We start from the raw sequence: 20,247 nt of genomic DNA, 5'->3' as shown, positions 1-20,247 counted from the left end.
TTTTCATAAAAAACTATGAGATACAGACATGGCTATTTTATAGTACGTTCCATTGATGGATGTAAGTTAAGATCGTTCCTAAAGCTTTCTATAAAGGTTGGGGAGTATGCAAACTCAAAAAATGATAAAATAAGGGAAGTACCTGACAATTACAGAATTTGGTTTGGTTATTTAATTAGTACTGTGTTTAAATGCTGTTGTTCTTCGATAATTGAATGAAACACAGATGGAACACAGATAAAAGATAAAATCTCCATATGGACTTCTGCCATTGAAGAAATTAACTGAGGAGAACAACATAATGAGGCTTGAAGCAGAAACATTCAGGAAATACACCACCAAAGTACACTTACATCAATGAGGTCTGACAGGTCATGGATATAATACTTGAATACAGATGCATTGGTGGCTTCCAGAGCCAGCAGATATTCATTCCTTGCCTTAATAGCCTTCAGTTTATTTTCTGTGTATTTTGCTTGGCGCTGAAAAATATACAAGTGGATTTTTATTACAAAATAATTAAAATGAGGAAAGTAATAGCCTTGAATGCAGGGGGAAAATTCTGCAAAATCAAGAAATATTTTACTTTCTTTTTAACCCAGACTAAGAAATCTTAACACTTTTAGGAAAAACAAATGCATCATATAACAATAACTCAAATGTTGAATCATGAAGAGACAGGAGGGTAATCTAATAGATGGCCAAAAAGTGGCTCATAGGAACACATAAAGTTAATATATCCAATCCTAGAAGCAGGTTTGCATCCTGAAGATCCCTGCAGAATTGTATTTGGCGCTAATATGGACACAAAGGACTGACATCAGCAGGAGGTATTAAAGAGCCAAGTGTGAACAAAGATCTGATACCCAAATCATCCAAATTACAGGGACTGATCATGTATCACTAGAACTTAATATACCAAATGCACTAAGCAGCTGGAAGCTTAGGCCTGCACACATATTTACATTCCTCTGCCCATAAGAATAGGAAACAGCACTTCCTGACCTAGCCCAATCAATACGTGAATATTGCATATATGGAACATAAATAATTTAAACCTTCATCATAAAGTTAAAGCTAATTCAATATTTATTGATTGCTTTTATTATTTGAAAAATATACAAAGAGGGCAATGATTAAAAAATATTTTACAATAAATTGGAATAATTAGAATAAAGTTGTTAATGGCTCTAATTATTTATTTATCCTGAATCAGATGGGAAGGCACAGCAGCATCTGTTTACACAAATGTTTGGTGAAGAGGTCTTAAACTGTCACCAAAGGTTTATGATGGTAGCGGTCAACAGCATCTGAAGCAAAAGGAAATTCCACAGCTGAGACTGTGGAACCAGGAATCCCATTCACACTCACTGCATAGCAAATAGCCAGTGGGTACAATAACCTTTGAAGTCACCTCGAATAAATCTTCCTATAAGGGCAAATTACATGTAGTTTCCAAGTCATTGGGACCAGGACTGCTATTGTTAAGCAATGATGTCATAACGTGTCACATGACCATATCATTTAGTGATGATGATCCAGGCAGTCCCAGATGCTGTCATAATCCCAAAATGTGTGGGTCATTAAGCAGGAATTAACCACATTAGCCACAGGTAATGAGAGTGACAGTGCCACACAGAGATAGGGAAGATCATGGAAGACCCTGTACAAGCTGCATGCAAGTTGGAGAAGGGGGTGCTGCAATGTGGTACAAGTGAAGGGAGGCTGGGAAAGTAGGACATAGAGTGCAATGTGAGAATAGAGAGACTCAGGGAAGGAAATGCTGGGGGCTGAAAATGTAGGGAAGCCCGGGGAAGGTGAGTGCTGATGGGGACATTGCTTGCAAGAGGAGGGAGGACTGGGAAAGGAAGATGCCTTTGGTGCGTGTATGTGTGTGTGTGTTAGCAGGTGGGGAAGGAAGATGCTTGTGGGTGTGCAGAGGAAGGAGGTATAGTGTGGGCGAATGAGCAAAGGTGTGATGTGTGCATGAAACGGAAGAGAGGGAAGAGACCACAGTGCATGCAAGCAAAGAAAGGCAGGGTTGCAGGAGATTTACCCAACAACTTGTGATCTTCCCTGCAGGCTTCTCCATTGACTCTGGTCTTGATAAGTCAGCAGGGAAGGTCACAAATGGCAATCAAGTGACTACGGAACACTGGAATTGGTCATAAGTGCAGGGCTGGTTTTCAAGTGCTTGAATTTTGTTCATGTAACTGTGGGGGTGCTACAAAGGCCAGAATTTGGAGGGCCAGTTGTAAGTCCCTTTGTTCAGTACTGTTTTAACTCTGAAAGCCAATGAATGTCAGTCACTGAATGAATGGTCGTAACTTGATGATTATTTGTATACTGTATTGAAGAACAAGAGAGGGGGGAAAATCCATTGATTACGCATATTTACTTTACTTGCTTCATGCGTGATCCTAAGAAAAGCATGCTTGTGTTTCTGTATCTCAATACAATTAACTTTTCCAATTAAAAATATTACTTCTTAAAGCAACGTATCCAAGGTAGTCTACTGCAAATATTAAGCTTCCCCCTCCCCCCAAATTTTTTAAATACATCATCTCTGCCTATGGCCCTATATTACATTACCTCTGCAAGTTAAAACATTTAAATATCAAACTGCTAACTGCTTGATACGTAGTATCTTTATGTACCATACTAAACAGAGTTTCAGTTAGAATATATTTACATAGTTGACATGGGATAAGAAGAAATGGATGAATGGCAAAACAACCTTCTTACGCATTTTGGTTCCTGTACCTCCTCATTCTGTCTCATGAATACACATATCTAAATATAGTTTCTAGATCTCAGAATAATCCCTGAGCCATTAGGTCAGTATTTCTGCTATTTCCCCATTAAATAGCTCTTCCCCGTAACGCCCTGATAGATATTCTATTGTGTATTAGATTCACAGCAAACACTCAGCAGCTGCTCTTGGTAAAGAGAGGTTTGCAATTACCCAGCAGTTAACCCTGTTGTGCACTCACCTTCTCTTTCATTTTCTCAATCTTCTTGACTGAGCTCCGTCGGACATGCTTTTCTTCAAACTTGACGCTGGAGGCTGAATCAGGGGAGCGTGGAGTTTGCTTTTCCTCCTGCTTCACAGACTTACCAATCTGTTTTTCTTCTTGCTTCTCTGCCTCTTTCAGCTTGCTTTGGGCACTGATGCTGTCAGCATTGTACATATGGTAGGTCTTCATTACCTGCAAAGGCAAGACTCACTTATGAAGCACCTTACTCTTTTGGTTTTTAAAAAATTTCCACTTGGAAACACCTGAACATTAGTCAATCAATGCCTTCAATGTAAACTTAAAATTCAAACAGAAAAACACCTATAACTATTCTACAAGCCTACTGTACCTAATTTAGTCCCTAATTTATGATGGCAACTGGGACCCGAATATCCATTACTAAGTTATGCAGACGTAAAGTGGGACTGCATCATTTAGCAACAGCAATCCCTGCAGTCCCGACTGTCATCCTTAATAAGATCCCATCATTGTTAGGCAAGGCAACTTCCTGTCAGTTTCCACAATCAAATCAATGGGGAACCTGGTAGGAAGTTATAAGTCCCAGGTAACTCACAAGCAGGCTGGCAAGCAGATTAAATGGCTGCTGCAGGGTGGGGGAAGGCACAAGGGGGTACAAGAAGGTGTGGCAAGGCTCGGAGAGAGTGGAAAGAAGGCATGGCACAACACAAGGAGAGTGTGTATGAGTGCAAGGGAGGGATAGCAAGGGCTAAGGAGCATTCATGAGAGCGCAATAAGGATACAAGGAGGTGAATAAGGGAGCAAGGAAGATGTGGTGAGGAAAAGTAAAGGTATGAAAGAGGTGCAGCAAGGATCAGGGAAGGTGCGCAGGGGAGGCACGGTGGGGTTTAGGAGGGGGCATGATTAGTTGGTGCAGCATGAGCAGAGAGGGGCTAAAGGAGTGTATGTGGGTGGGGAAGACTTACCCCAGCAAATTTGATCATGGGTACTGCAACTGGTCTTAAGTGCGGCCAAGTACCAGATCATGTGATCATGGGGGTTATGGGATGGCTTGAATTCTCAAGGACCAGTCGTAACCAAAGTTCATTCAGCACCATTGTAACTTTGAATGATTGCTGGAAGAATGGTTACAAGAATCACCTATAGAATTCAAAAGGATCAGCAAAGGTATTGAACATTTTAAAACTCTCATGTGATTCTGATGGCTAAACCAGGGCCTCCTCTACTTCCTCCTAATTCTGTTGGTCAAGGTTTTCTGGGAGTTTTTCTTTCTTCTTATTAACAAATAAATTTTATTAAAGAACATTTTAAATGAATAAGAACAATACCAATTTTGAAAGAAAAAACAACAATAATAAATGAAAAAGTGTGAAGAAATAGAGAAGGAAAGAAAATAAAAGTTATAAAGAAACAACTTTTGATAGTGAAAACAATTAGAAGTACATTTATATTTTACCCTCTCTTTCTAAAGTTATAGCAATCTTCTGTCTATAAATCTATCTTTTTAAATCATCAACCCATAAATCACAAGCTCCTTGTTTTCATTTTTTAGCAAAAAATCCATAAGAGGTTTCTAGTCATTAATAAATGTGGGTTTTGTCCATTCTCTAGTCAGGCAAGTCAACTTTGCATCTTTGCTAATTGCGTCATCTTCACCAGCTGTTCCTCCATTGTGGGTATTTCAGATTCTTTCCATTTTTGTGTATGAAATAATCTTCCAGCAGTTATCATATATAAAAACAGCTTTCCATAATGCTTTTCTAATTGTTTAGCCATTACTTCTAATAAGAAAAATCGTGCTTTCAAATGAATATGAATCTTTAAAATTCTTTATTTTTAACTCTGTATATTTGAACCCCACCAGCCATGATAAACTGATCTTTCACATTTTCCTCATTTCCAACATAAAACACTTTTTATACATTCTAAATAATTTGTCGAGAGCCTGTACCATTTTATAAAATTCTTTTTTAAAGTATAACATAACGTAAATTTCAGTCCTTTCAGCTTATTTCTTATTGTTCCTCAATACATTATGTCCAAAATTCTTAGGAGTTTTTCTTATATTTGTTTGAATGACAAAGTTAAGGTTTCAGCTTTAGCAGAGCTCCAGAACGTGGGAAACTCTACTTGGGTTCAAGATTATTTATCTAAAAATTCTATTACAGGCCCTGCCATTTAACCAGGCCAATCGGATTGGAGAGTCTGCCTATTGGACTGGTGTAGCTAAGGACATCAACTTTGGTCATTTTGCATAGTGCAAATTTCCATTGTAGTCCATACAACAGAGCTCCAACGATTTTAACTTCCACTGCATGAAGTGATACACCCTATTAGCACAAGACTACAAAAGGCCGGATGAAAGTAGGAAAGAGAGAGGAACAGCTAAGAAAGAAGTACCATTTTTTTCCAGCTGAAATTTTTATGTAGGATGAGGAGAAAAGGGTCATTAAATAGTATCCCTTTGTTTACCCCAGGAAGTTGATATATTTACTTTAAAAAGCAATTAGTAGAAGAGAGACCACTTTTTAACTGACTGCATGGCAGTCCATGCTCCACCAGTGCTAATCCTGCTCTGCAATACAAAAGGCAACATAGACAGCAGAGGCTGACTCTGCTAACAAGCAGCCTTTCTTTTTGTTCCTCTACAGTCCCTCCATTGTTTTGGATCAATACTGACTTTTCCCTTTCTCACTGGAGTTTGTTACAAATAAGTGAGCTCTAATAGTTGAACCACACATTTTGATTCCTGCCCTTCTTTGCATTTTGGTCCATTCGGTAACCTTTTGAACTGGGCAAGGATCAAATATCAAAAAATTTAAGAATCTCCAATTTATCTCCTTAGGTTAATTAACACATCATTTATATAGGTTTAAAATAACTTTTGAAAGAAAGAAAGAAAGAAAGAAAGAAAGAAAGAAAGAAAGAAAGAAAGAAAGAAAGACGACAGACAGACAGATAATAGAGGTTTATTTACTGAAAATCAAGTTTATCCTCTCTTTCTCACAGATTCTGATCAAGGAGCTTGATGGTATAATAAAATGTAAAAACTGATTTTAAAAAATGATATGCAGTCTTCCAATTACATCACAGACTTTCATGAAATATTAATAACCAATAATAACTGCTTTGTAAATGTGTTCTCAAACAGAGAAGAGATGTATGTTCCAATTGTAAAATCCTGCTGCAAGCCAACTCTGGCCTCAAATCCTTCCAGTTTTCAAGCATTAAGCCCCCCGAGTCATCTTTCACCTCAATTTGAACTTGACCGTAATTTTTGTTAGGTGGAATATATGCTCTCACTTTGTTACTCCTTCTGGAGCAATTAAAGCAACACTCCTTAGTTACAGGAAGAAGTAACAGTTAAAAATGCTAACCCACTCATTATTAAAGGAAGCATAATTTATGTATGTGGTAATTCTGAAAAATTATCAGTGAACAGAATTAAAGGTGACATTTGGAATTGCCTTAAACAGGAAGGAGAGGTATTCTTTCCATGTACCCCATTCTCATTACTTCTAGTGAAAAACATCTGGCACAAGGCATCAAAACCATGTAAATCCCAGTTTTAATGGTTTCAGATATTTAAAGATTTGTCAACATTGTCGATTCATATCTTTCTGCCCAGATTGACAGTCCAGGGTCAAAGCAATTACATAAGGATTCAGTCCTGGAGTCTAGGTGTTATTATGAATACCACACACTATTCCCATGAAGGGATTATATTAAGATGTTAGATGAGCATCTATTTTGTCAGGTCCTGCCTTGTCTTTCTCCCTCTCTCTTTTAATTAGAACTCTCACACCTACCTACAGGGGCCTACGGTGAAAGGCACACACATAGGAATGAGCAAAGGACTTTGTTTTGAATAGCCCAACTGAATAAAGAAAACAAAACTCATCTTTTAAAAAATTAATTATCCTATACTTAATACTGTTTACAAAATAGGAACCTGATCATCTCCCTTTCTAAAGAAGACAACACAGAAAAACTTCCCTCTGACCATGACACAGCCCTGCTTACTTTGCAATACTGTACCACTTCAGACTTTGTGCTTCAAAGACTGTTCAGGCCTGATGTAAGGCCTGATGTAAGACCAGATTAATCACTTTGTTGGTATTTCAAGAAAATAACTGCTAAGAATTTGTACACAGATTCGGAGATATTGGAAGTAAGACATTCTCAGTATGACATTCAGACAGAAGGATTATCTGCAGAAGGCTCTTGAAAACATGTTAAAGAAGGATGCATGAAATGATACCAACATTTTGGAATGGACTGCTTCCTTGTATATTTTTTTCCCTTCTGTTCAGTCATGTCTGATTCTCAGAGACTGCCTGGACAAATTTTCTTGGCAAGTTTTTCATAAGTGGCTTTCCACTTTCTCCTTTCTAGACAGAAAGTGACTGGTCCAAGATAACTCAGGTATTTTTGTAACAGAGAACAAAACAAGTTTCCTGGTTTCAAGCCTAATGTCATCACCACTACACCAAATTGGCTTTATTTCCTTATATATTATTTGCCTATAGCGAAGTGCCGTTGGCATTTAGGGGATTCAGTCCTTTTGACTTGCTACATGGGAAAAACTAAGAGCAGTCCTGGATCAAACTTCCAGGATCAAAGATTATGATTATGTGTCACACAAAGAAAAAAAAAGGCCAGAAAACTCAGTGGCATTATTTTAGGAACACCTGCACAATGAGACTGATATCATATAAGGCTCTCAAGAGGGGGAAGGAAAAGTGTTATTTTTGTTGCCTAGTCAAGAATGCAAGCTTAAGCTAGGTGGCAAAGCTCATTTATGATGATCAAAAAATGGAATCCATAAATCACAAAATAGACTTGGAAATGGAAAAACCATCTAGCTTATAAAATTTTAAGAAAGTAGATTGCTTCATTAGGAATATATAGATTCAAAGATCTAGCAAAACAAATATATAGCTATTTACCAGATGAACAGAAAGTATGAAGAGACACATATCTTATCTTTGCAACAAAAAGCAGACTTTAGAACCACTCTTAGAATAAGTCATGTTGAGTAATATTTATAATCAACCCAGGTACTGCTATATTAGGAGAACACAAAAATGCTACCAGAGATGAAAACATAATAAAGCAGAAACATCTATTCTAGAAAGAGTTAGAGATACACTGAAGAAAGTAATGCAAAATATGCTAGAGTTAAGTTTTATTGAACGTTCATACTGCGAATTCAGTGAATATAGCTATAATGATTTTTCCTAAGTCAAATAGAAAAGTAATTATTTGTGCAGACTTAAGATATTTTAACCAATTTTTAATGGTACTTTATGATAAGAAAAAATGATCAACTAGAACAGTTAAGTAAGGCAAAATACTTGTCTACTTTAGACTAAAGTAAGGACTATTAGCAAATGCCTTTCTTGGAAATCTTCAAAGAGAAAACAAGCTTTATTAATTCAAGGACTGTCCCAATTTTTAAAGAATGTTTTTCATCTGAAATGGAGCTCTATTAATTTGACAAATGGGCAAAATTCTTCCATACTGGGGAAAAAGTATCTGAAATAAATCTGAACAACATTATTATTTCAACAGTATCTGGGAAGAATATACACAACATTTAAATGATGTTATTTTCACCTTTGCAGTAGCAGGCATAAGCATCAACGCAGCAGAACGTTACCAAGGATTTTCTGAATTAGCTTATATCTTTCATATCAGAAAGAAGTTAAGCCAGAAGAGAAGAAGATTTAATAGATGCAGCCTTCAACTACCAAGAAAAAACTAAAATCATTATAGGAATTGCGGGATACCATTTGGGGGTGGGGGGTGGGAGAGGGAGGTCTGTGACTCATTTTTTCAAATCAAAGCTAAAGTCTTAATCAATAAGAACTCGCCTAACAAAGTTTAATGGACTGACTGTAAAGAAACTTCTAAAGAATTAAAAATTATTTTGTATAATCTTCTCATGTACTGCATAAGAGTAACAGATTTCAGTCTTCTCCCTGCTTTAAACATAAATGCCTTTGATGTATAATTGAGAGTGATAACGCAAAACACTGAAAAGAGGAAACATATAATTCTTTATATTTCCCAAAAGCGTTTATCAATTACAAAAAATCAACTGAACACTGGGAATCTGAATGGGAGAAAATCTACTGAAGACAAATGGTCTCCTATGGACTTGAAGGAATGACAATCTAAGATCTTACAGCTGAGAGAAACTAGCTGCTAACCTGATTGAGAGAAAATTGACACAGAACTCTGTAACCTCTTAACTCTTAATTTAGGAAATAGATAGACTTAGAAATAGAACAAGGCACACATAAATCAAATTCACATCATAATCTTAAAATATGCAGGCTTAGATTTGTTTTGTGCTGTCTTCAATACAGCAAAAAAATATTTCCTGGCTGTTTAAAATTGCTAATCAACCAAGGTTTGAAAAGGAAGGAGTAATTCATGAAGGAATGCAGTGCAATTAGTTTGCTTGCCAACTAAGGCTAAAAAAAAACCCAAAACTGCTTATGCAACTTACTTTAGTATGATTTTTAATTAGAGATTTTTTTTTTTAAAAAAAAGCTGTCTGTGCAATGTGTCATCTTCAACTCCTAAAAATCCAGAAAACTTGAAAAGTTGCTCAGATCAATTTAGGACATGCTTCTGTAGATGGGTTAATCTTATTTTGCTTCTCTGGCAGATTAAAAGTGGTACTCAGAAATCCTTGCTCATCCCTTGTAAATAAGCCAGAGATTGATTGGTAGAATGAGATATACATTCTGTCTGTTCCATTTTTTTTCTTGCTCTCATACCACAAGAATCAGCAATGTAGATCTTACCTAATCTTAATTCCTAACACAAATCAGCATAATCATTGCTAATTGATGCTGTGAGGCGTAATCCAGCAACACCTAGAAAACCACAGATTGTGCCGATTTAGAGAAATTGCTTAAGAAAGAAACTGATGGAATTCAAGATAAATTAATCTTACTATTAGAAAAGTAAATTCATGTAGTTTTAACCCAATTTTAATTTGTTGTTAAAATTTAGATAGATAAATGAGGATATTGCAAATGTTTCCAAATCCATCAAGTAGATGGATGTATCAATATTCTTCCTGCCTATAGGACCTTCTTAAAAAAATGGTCACTCAGAGTTATCTGTTTCCTGAATTTGTAACTGGTATATTTTTCTAGTATTGATCACCAAGACTGCTGCTCTGTGACCGTAATAAAGATTGAATTGATCATCAGGATAATATTAACAATAATTCCAAAAATCATGACATTTTCATAATTGATTAATTATTTTAAGATTTTGTAGGATAATGTCTACTTTATCAGAAGGATGTTAAATGTAAAAGTCTAGTGAATTAATACAGAGGATAAATGTATACTCGTAACATACATATGACAGTAGTAGTTTATTTTGGCTTGGGCTACATTTGCTAACCTAGAAAGGCAGAGAATGTGAAATGAGTATTTTGTGCAAAGCTAAAAAGTAAAAAACAATCCTGGAATGGATTTCAAATATATACATTATTTCTATCAGTGTACACTATATAAACCAAAAAACAAGTATTTTTTTCTTTGACCAAACTGGCAAATACCTTTAATTATTCAATTTCTTACTACTCTATCCTTCTCACCTTCCAGAATGTGGTTAACACTCAACGCCTTCTCACAGGTTTAGCATGAGAATGAGAGTTGAGCCCAGCATGTGTAGATTTGCAACTTGGTTGTGTGAAATGGTTTTATTTTTTTGAATTTTGTTATTTTTGTACAATTTTGTTAATTCTGTAGTTTTGTTATTTTTGTTCAGATAGTTCTCAGCTAATGATGGTAATTGGGAATGGAATTTCCATAGCTAAGCAATGTGGTTGTATGGTAGAGTATCATTTGACTGCACCATTTAGAGATGGGAGTTCTGGCATTTCTGATTACTGTTATTAAATAAATCACACAATGCCACTGAGTAAGATGTCATGTGGTCACCACTTGCAACCTCTTGCAGGCTTCCCCATTTGCTTGTCGAAAGTCAGCAATGAAGGTCACAAATGATGATCCTGTGACTGTGGAGATGCTACAAAAGCCACAACTAATCGGATCTATCATAAGTATCACTCATTCAAATTTCAAATGTTCAAATTTATGAATGACTGGTTATTAACCAAGCACTACCTGTATTTCGTTGGCCAGAGTTATGCTGCATAAGGTGGTAAGTATATATAGCTAATCAATAAATAGAGAATGAATGAATTAAAGCTATTCTTATCCAGGTTAATAAATCTGTACCATACCTTCTTCGTTGTTTCAACTCATTTTAGAATTAATCTTCCTATTCCCAAAAGGCAACAACTAAGTGAAGCATTCTATTTGATCAAGGGTCATTATTTTTTCACCATACAAATCTGGATTTCTTTTTAAAGATCATTTGTAATGGAATGTGTGGATGACTTTGTGGAAAGAGGTAAAGAGATGCTGCCTAGGAAACAAGAGAGACATAAGCCCCCAGTGGCTTAGTGGTCAGAGAAAGAAACTTACGAAGGGCCTACCCTAATGGATCAAGCAGTTAAAAATGGCAATGGGAAGTTTGTACTTTCAGACTTGTAAGACTGATGTTAGCCTTCTTAGGTAAATCAGACAGGAAATATGTCTACATGAACTAATTCTACTTTATTGTATTGCTACATTAACAGAAACTTGCAACTCTGAAAGTACAAATTTCCAGATACTCACTGGAAAATGTAATTGACTTCTATATCTTCAGAGGTTTAACTCAAGGTTTCTTTCTCCCATCCTTCAAATGTACTTACGCTGGCAGCTTTATTGTAAAGTTATCTCTGCCCTAGATACACTATGAACATTTGTCAATCCCCTGCCCCAATTTACTATTATTTTTAATAATTGGCATAGCTTTTCCCCAGAAGTTCAATAGCATTACTTACTCTCATGTAAAAGTATCTGGCAGTCAAAATGGCTAGGTGATATGCTTAGTAGCCACTAATTATGTAGTGTATCTATATAGATTCATAAAGGGAAGATACAAATCAATATTCTTAAATTCCTTGCAGTTATGCTACACTGCACTCAAGTAATTACATTCCTTCAATGAAATCCTTCCTATAGGAATATTATTAGGGCTCCTTTTTTTTCAAAAAGCAAGGTTAAAAGCCAGAAACAAGGCACACCCTCAATTCATTTTAGAACATTTCTGCAATGTCACCATACCAGTTGTATGTTCAAAATCCTGAACATCTGCAGCTGGAATTCAGTTTAATAATAAGAAACACCATATAAATGTTTTAGGCTTTGTAGTTGCCAGAAGACAGTTTCCAACATTTGCCTATAATAAGATACAACCTTTATCCCTGTGTTATTTGCTGATTTATATAAATTAGACAAAATTGCAAAATCAGCCTATATCTAGGCCATCATGATTACTAGTTCTACTTCATTTCAGGGTCTCGTTGCTTTTGCCTCAAGAGTTTCTATGAAACATCTTTTCATGTGGCAACAGGGTGTGGAGAAAAGTATTTGCCAACGCAATCACCCTAGCTGACCAAACCAAATCCAGAAACCGTCTGGTGTTTGGGGAAAAGCCTCAAAGAAAACATTCAAAGGGCCCAAATTTAAAAATAGAAGTAATATGCTCTCAGTTGCTAAGTTTAATAAACCTGAAACAGGTTTAGTAAATATTAAATATTTCCCATTTATGCATGAAAGAAGAAATGGCCAGAATTTTTATAAGCACATGCCTACTTTTGTGCCAATCAGATTCTTCCTTGGTGTTTGTGTTATCGCAATTACAGAAAAGGAAGTCTTCACAACTGAAAATAAGTAGAACATGTAAAAACTGCTTTCCTCAATCTAGTGATCTCTAGAAAGGATGGAAATAAGCCATCATAATTTCCAATCAGCATGAGGAAAGCTAGCTGAAAATTGAACAAAACGATTAGAATCTTACCTTAATTATTACCTCACGGGAGGGTAATTTTAAACAACTAGCAGGAAAAGAGAAGTTTGCTCAATGAACCAACAATATGTGTGTGTGTGTGTGTGTGTGTGTGTGTGTGTGTGTGTGTGTGTGTGTGTAGATGATGGGTAGGTAATGTGGCTGATATGTGGAGCATGCAAAGATCATATTAGATCTGACATTTCAGACATCAGAGGAAGGGCACAACAGGACAGCAATGGGAAGCAAGTAGAATGTTGTGGAATGTTTTTATGCAGCAATGTATTATTTTAATTAGCAAAATAAATAAACTAATGTTTCATGTCACTTCATATAGTTTCCCTTGCTATTTCCTTTGGTGCTTCATTCAAACCTACTTATCAAATAGTAAACAGCATCTTTGAAAAATAAAGATAATATGATCCAAAATGTTACTCTGAGAATTAAAAACAACACAACACTCGTGTTAACTTGTAATCCTTCTCTTTATTTATGATGCAGTAGTCATGCTCAGTAAAAACAAGCCATCTTTTTACTGGCTTTGTACTAGCATTTTAAGGCTGTAGCATTTCTGAATATTCATTTGTACTCAGTTGACAAAAGGCTGGGTTTCCACAGACTCTCTTAACTTTCTTCCCTGGGGACCAGGGCCAAGCTATAGATAATATAGCATGTGGTTTGCTAAATCAAAACCTACTGCTACCAATCTTCTAAAAATCCAAATTTAAAAAATGTTATACAAGCATCTAATGCAAATAATAAATTAGATAAAAGTGTATTGCATAACAAAGCTTGTGCTTCATGCATTCCTACATTTGGGATGAAAGAACCCATTGTGTTTGGTCCATTTGCAGCCAAAACGGACCTCAAAGCTGATACTATCATCCAACGAAGAGCCCAGTGATTTAACTAAACACTCACCAATGTTCACTCAATGTAGAAAATAATCCCACAACAGCAGCAAAGGCAACAGGGATGAAACCAAAGAATTAAAATGAAACAATAGAAGAAAAAAATAATAATTTTGCAGCACACAGAGGAAGGTAAACTTTTTAATTTGCCACTACTGTCTAAAAAGGAGGGGGGAGCAAACTGGATTTACCGTGTAGAGCTCATTCAGAACTTTCATCAGGTCTTCTTGGAGCTGCTGTCCAACTTCTTTACTCTGCAATGCAAAAGGAACAACAGAAAGTTAGTTGGAAAAAATGGTATGGTGGATGCATGCATGTTACAATGCATACAAATATCTCAGACACAATTAGCTGCTATTCAAATTAGCACAGTCAGTTAGCTCCTATTATACTCAAATGAAAGAAATGTTTTTTTAATAAAGTGAAATGGGCTGTGCCCAAAGCCAGTCAAATATTGATATGATTTTGGCAAAGGAAAGCAATCATTTCTACAGAAAACTAATTCTACTGTTTCTTGAATGTTCAACCATGGTAAATGAATTTTACCAAGAAGGAAGAAAGGAGATGGTGGAACCGAGTAATGTGCATCTAGAGAATGTAGTGACCTTCACAGCTATCAACTAATCTGAAGCAACCTTATATGCTCTAAAAATATTAGTGGTGCCTCTGTAATTCTAGGTATATTTTAGCATAAGACAGTCCCGGTAAGTCATAACTTTACAGAATAAATAGGAGCCCCAAAGCTAGGAACATATTTTCCTTCTATCAGTCACACAGTAAGAACACGCATATTAGAATACATTCACATATCTTCTAGAGTCCTCTTTCACTTAGAGCTCTAACAATAAGCAGTTTTATTACTTGATTTGGCCAAAGGAGATTGCCCAGATGGGGTGACACTTATACTGCTGTGAGCAAACAGTTCAGAGTCTGAAATTTATAAACCTTTGCTCTATAAGCATTGATTATATACATTTTAAAAACCTAACTTTGAAGGATGCATGGCTAATTCTAAATGCAAATTTTTCACTCTGTTTTGCAATAAAGTAAGTTTATCAACCCAGCTAAGTAAAATAAAAACATTTTATAAGAGAAATGTTCTTCTGGAACATTATTAGTATTCCATTGCCTTCTTCCAGAATGGTTTTACTATTTCCCAATCTAGCTTATTCTTCTGAAATGTCCTAGTATAGTCCCACCTGTTTGAGATCAGATAGGTAATTTAGGTGCTGTCATAAGTTGGGCATCCATTCAACCATCAATCATCAACTTATGAATCAGTGCATATCAACTCTTCACTTTGCAATAAAAGGGGGTTATAATGAGGTGAAATTGACACCATTTAAACCAAAACCTATCTGGTTATGTAGTCCTGCTATGGGTGATACCAGAAAAAAAGGCTTCAGTTAAATATGAGTGGAATTCACAATATGAAATCACTCCAGCAGTTAAAAATTTGAGCATGCTTTATATGTATGGGTGCAGAGTTCTCAAACAAGAACGGCTAGTACTGGGATCTGAAATCTATACTTTAAAAGGATTAGGGAAGGTGGTTTAGGTTAATGTCAGCACCCTGGGGTCCCACATTCCCTATTGTTACCCAGACTTGTTCCACTAGTTAGCAGCAACTCTATCAAAGAAAAAAGGCATTCCATTCAAGATTATGAGACTGACAAGGAACAAATTTAAATGTTTCCCCTGTTTTTACAAACATTGCTTTACATATGAGAGAGAGAAAACACCCAATGATAAATTATATTTTTTCCCTGTGGCTCAATTAATACTGGTAGAGACATTTCTAACTCTAAACTCCCCTGATTATGTCTATTAGAACCTGGAGAAGAATCCTTGCTGAATGTACATTGTGCAGTTTACAAGACCTGCTACTTTGCCTGACTTTAGACTTCAGTTTCAATGCCAAGATACAACACAAAAGAAACCCCACCCAGTGTACTTCATATTCATACACAGTCAACTCTCAGCACGCCTTCCAAGACTCAGATGTGTCATTGTCTTCACTTCACAATACTGTCATCTATTTTTATCAGCAAACAATCATAATATAGTTAGGGTTGTACAAATATACAACATTCCATAGTTAGGAGAGCCTGGATTTCTGAACTGCCATGTTAAATCCAAGGCATCATGACTCATGCATATGTTTGCTTTAGTAAGAATCATTAATATAATAAATTAATCAAAGAAAATTCTCTCCAATATGGATTTTACATGGAATTTTTACACTGACTATAAAACAGATCTGCCTGAAATGTACTTTAAGAATGATTTTTCAACTTAATCAGGTATTAATAAACTATTCTTTATTTGTGGTAATTGGTGAAAAAAAATCTACCCTCAGAACTGTTTAAATATAAGAACACATCTTTCCAAATTTTTATAGCAGCAGCAATGCATTCATAATCAACATTACTAAAACCTATTCAGAACTTTCCTTCTACATAAAAAGCTAAATATAGGGACACATTAAGCCTGAAGATGTTTATTTACGAAATGTACAAACTGTTTTAACCCCAAGCGAGTCTAAACTGTGAATAAGAGGAACAGCAATGCAGACACTGCAGTAAAACACAATAAAGCACCATATAAAATCTAATAATAATAATATTTAGACCAAGTGAAGAATAGAAAAGAGACATGGCAAGGCAAATATTGATTGCATGGCTAGTTATCTTTAAAAAGTAGCAGGAAAATCAGATTACAAGACCTAGTAGTGGCTAAGAAGAGGGAAGCTGATGAAACAGACAGAAGGACTAATTCTGGCTGCACAAAGCCAAGCATTAAAAACAAATGCGCACAAAGCCAGCATTGAGAAGACAGCAACAGACAACAAATGCCGCCTCTGCAAATAAGCTGAAGAAACATGGGACCACCTAGTTAGCTGCTGCAAGAAGATCAGTTAGTTGTTGCAAGATCACAGAGATTGACGACAAACACTGGCATGATAAAGTATTAACAAAGGTGCATTGAAAGATCTGCAAGAAATGCCATTTGCCTGCAAGCAAGAATGGTGGGATCCCAAAATAGATAAAGTGATAGAAATAAAGCTAAAGTTGTTCTGGGTCTTTAGAATTCAAAGACAAGGCTACATAATACTCCAGACTTAACGATAAGAAAACAGAAAAGTTTGGACAATGAGTGTGGCACTACCTGGAGAAAGCAGAAGAGAAGAGAAAGAAGGGGGGGGGCGGGGTAATCACAAAAATTCAAAGATCTGCAAATAGAATGACTGTGGCAAAAGAAAGCAAAAATAGTAGCAATAGTAACAGGTGCCTTGGGTGCCAAAACATCTGGAGTAGCATTTGAACACTACTGGCATTGACAAAATCATCACCAGTCAATCACAAAAGTCATCTTTATTTCGACCTTATATCCTGGGACAATACTTTTTAACACCATCCAACAACATCTGCCTATAAGGGTCTTGGGAAGGATTTGTTAGGTTGCTAACAATGTCAAATTCAGACTAAGCATCTGGTTAACTATGCAACAAACCAAAATAACAATTGCATCTGAAATCATTAGGTCTACAACAACCAGACCTTATAAACAGACTAGAATTATATATTTCCCTTGTTACTTACTATTTCCATAATCTGTTCTATGTCTGTGTGTGTGTGGGGGGGGGGAGAGGGGATTGAATAAACTCTAGGTACATATCTTCTGTTTTCATATGAAATCTAATACTCTGATTTTTAGCAATCTTTGGCTTATTTGCACCTAATTGTCTGTTCACCTAATAGAAAATGATGCAGATGTATATACACATATATGCAGTACACTAATGGGTACACATCAGCGAGCAGACAGGGCTTTTACTATTCTGAAACAATGTTTTCGCTTTCTAAAGCACAAAAGTAGCAGTATCAGACCAAGAGAAATCTCTTTATATTTACTGAATAGTTTATAATACTTGCACAATGATGCAACCCCACCATTGAATAAATGACACTGGGAAGACAATGAAACCAATAAAAGAACAATTAATGCAAGCAGATGTTTCCTTTCCTCCTAACAACAGTTCTGAGAAGGGATGTAACATGCGTTATCCCTGTTTATTTCAGCAGCCTGCTGAATGGAGTGTGACTTACTGCTTTGGTCCTGGTTCCCTATGGAAATTTGTATTGTGCTTTACAAAGAAGCATGAAACTTTATGTTGCTTAAAGTAAGGGAGACCTGTGGAAAACCAAATTTTTACCTACACCAAAGCACAATCCACAATCACCAAGTATAAAAGTCATCCAAGGTTACTACTATACAGCACTGTGTAGAAGTCAGAACGTAGATTTTGATTTACAGGATATTACATCTTTAAAAAATATAAATAGCCATCTAAAAGCATGCCAGAGAAGGAAACTAGGTATATTATAAAGATGTTTCCTGGATGAATCCCTGATTATGAGGACAAAGAGACAATTATTGACCATGTGAAACCTGGTAAGGCCCAACTCTTACTCCTTTCCCCTTAAAAAAAGTGGGACTCTTCCTTAAAATATTATAATGGAGGGAAAATCAAGGCAGGGAAAGATATTAGAATCAAAAGCTAAATAAAAAATGCTATTACCCACCCCCAGAAAAGAAATCCAGGGAAAGTGCTAAATAGATTAATAACCATGAGCTCAAATGTGGCCAAAAATATAAAAAAGCAATTCCTATAATCTTTTCAGCGCTGAATGCCGAAAGCGCACGGACACACAACCCCCCCCCCAAATAATGCAATGTACGTGTGACCCCTCTGTGTGCCCATCCCCCATGAATGAGCACAACCTTCCCACATGCATGTGCAAACCCCCTCATATGTGACCCCTGTCCATGTGTCCCTCCCCCCAAATGCTTGTGCATCTCCCACATGTGCCCTGCCCCTGTGCATGCACAGCAGAGACCCGAAAACCAGCTGGGAATTACGCGCACATGCCGGCCAAGCTGAGCTGGAGTGACAGCTTGCTTGCCAGCAGAAAAGGCTTTGTGTGCTATGGGTTTACCATCACAGTCCTATGATATGGATTGTTAGAAAGGAGACTGAAAATAATGATTACATCAAAACAAGACAAAATACAACCATACAATATTTAAAAGATACTTTAGAACTGGAAAGAGAGGAGATTGGATCAATCACTATAAGTAAAATTTTAAAACATTTTCAATGTTTTTTTAAAAGAAATTAAGCAGAAGATAGAAGCAACAGAAATTTAAAATTTATGAAATGCATTTTGCAAATCTGGAATATTTGGGTCATTTAACAAAAATGACTACCATGAGATATAGAGCAGAAAAAAGAAAAATACTTGACTCTACAATTCTGTTAATTTTTTGGAATTCATTGACTATAAAATATGCTCGTTAATGGAGAACTGAATATTCAGTTCACTGCAATGAAAAGTTTCTACAGCTAGTATGACTGCTGAGAGATCTGTTTTCCATAAACAAGAGATTAAAGCTATTTAATCATTAGATGACAAAGAATGAAAATGTGATGCTCAAAGAGGATATGGAGATTGCATAATGAATTCCTTGCCTAAGTCTCCTCCAACTTGCAACAACTAAAACAAAGGGAGGGAACAACAGAACACATTATAGGGTAATTTCAGAAAATACAAAGTTAACAAATATCTGGATCCTGATGGTATCCACTTGAGAATTCTTAAAATTCTCAAATCCAAAACTCATTGATCACTTAGCAAAAATATCTAACTTCTGAGGCATAAAGCTAACAGATTGGAAAGGGAAATTTAGTCAGATCTAACATTTAACATGTAATTGTTTTTCAGGTTACTACTACATAACTACTTTTCATTCTTTTGTAGATAGCAATAGCACTTAGACTTATACCGTGTTTCCCCAAAAATAAGACAGGGTCTTATTTTCTTTCGACCCCTGAAATAAGCGCTTGGACTTATTATTTTTGAAGTGCAGGATGCTGCGAGCGTGGTCACTTCATGATTGCTGCTGTGTTGCAATATTTTCAGGGAGGGCTTATTTTTTAGTGCATGTGCTCAAAAGCCCAGTTGGGCTTATTATCTGGGGAGGTCTTATTTTGGGGAAAACATGGTATCACTTCATAGTGCTTTTTACAGCCCTCTTCAAACAGTTTACAGAGTCAGCATATTGCCCCCAACTATCTGGTTCCTCATTTAACCCACCTTGGAAGGATGGACAGCTGAGTCAACCCTGAGCCGGTGAGATCTGAACTGCCGAATTGCAGCTAGCAGTCAGCTGAAGTAGGCTGCAGTACTGCACTCTAACCACTGTGCCACCTCAGCTAGATAAGGCTGTGTCATATTTTTAAGACAATATTCAATTTCTAAACTAATATAGTCTACATCATTTACACTTTAGAACTGAAAGTTGGAAACTGAGAAGCATTTTCTATTGAAACTAACCTACTTAGC

At 36.3% G+C, this 20,247-nt stretch overlaps 1 protein-coding gene across 5 annotated transcripts in view; it reads right to left on the bottom strand.

Annotated features, from left to right (window-relative positions):
* SRGAP2 (SLIT-ROBO Rho GTPase activating protein 2) overlaps positions 1-20,247 on the bottom strand; it is a 205,821-nt gene that overhangs the window by 82,032 nt on the left and 103,542 nt on the right. For all 5 annotated transcript variants that reach the window (XM_087720076.1, XM_087720078.1, XM_087720077.1 and 2 more), the window contains exons 5-7: positions 14,032-14,094; positions 2,994-3,209; positions 354-482 (exon numbers count right to left, since the gene is read on the bottom strand). In XM_087720076.1, coding sequence (XP_087576202.1) covers positions 354-482; positions 2,994-3,209; positions 14,032-14,094 — 408 coding nt within the window. The remainder of the gene's footprint in view (positions 1-353; positions 483-2,993; positions 3,210-14,031; positions 14,095-20,247) is intronic.

This window comes from Thamnophis sirtalis, unplaced genomic scaffold (genome assembly GCF_051295495.1).
Source record: "Thamnophis sirtalis isolate CommonGarterSnake01/CBP01778 unplaced genomic scaffold, rThaSir2_p1.2 scaffold_7, whole genome shotgun sequence".
Taxonomy (NCBI): Eukaryota; Metazoa; Chordata; class Lepidosauria; order Squamata; family Natricidae; genus Thamnophis; species Thamnophis sirtalis.
This window is presented reverse-complemented; position numbering and strand designations above follow the sequence as displayed.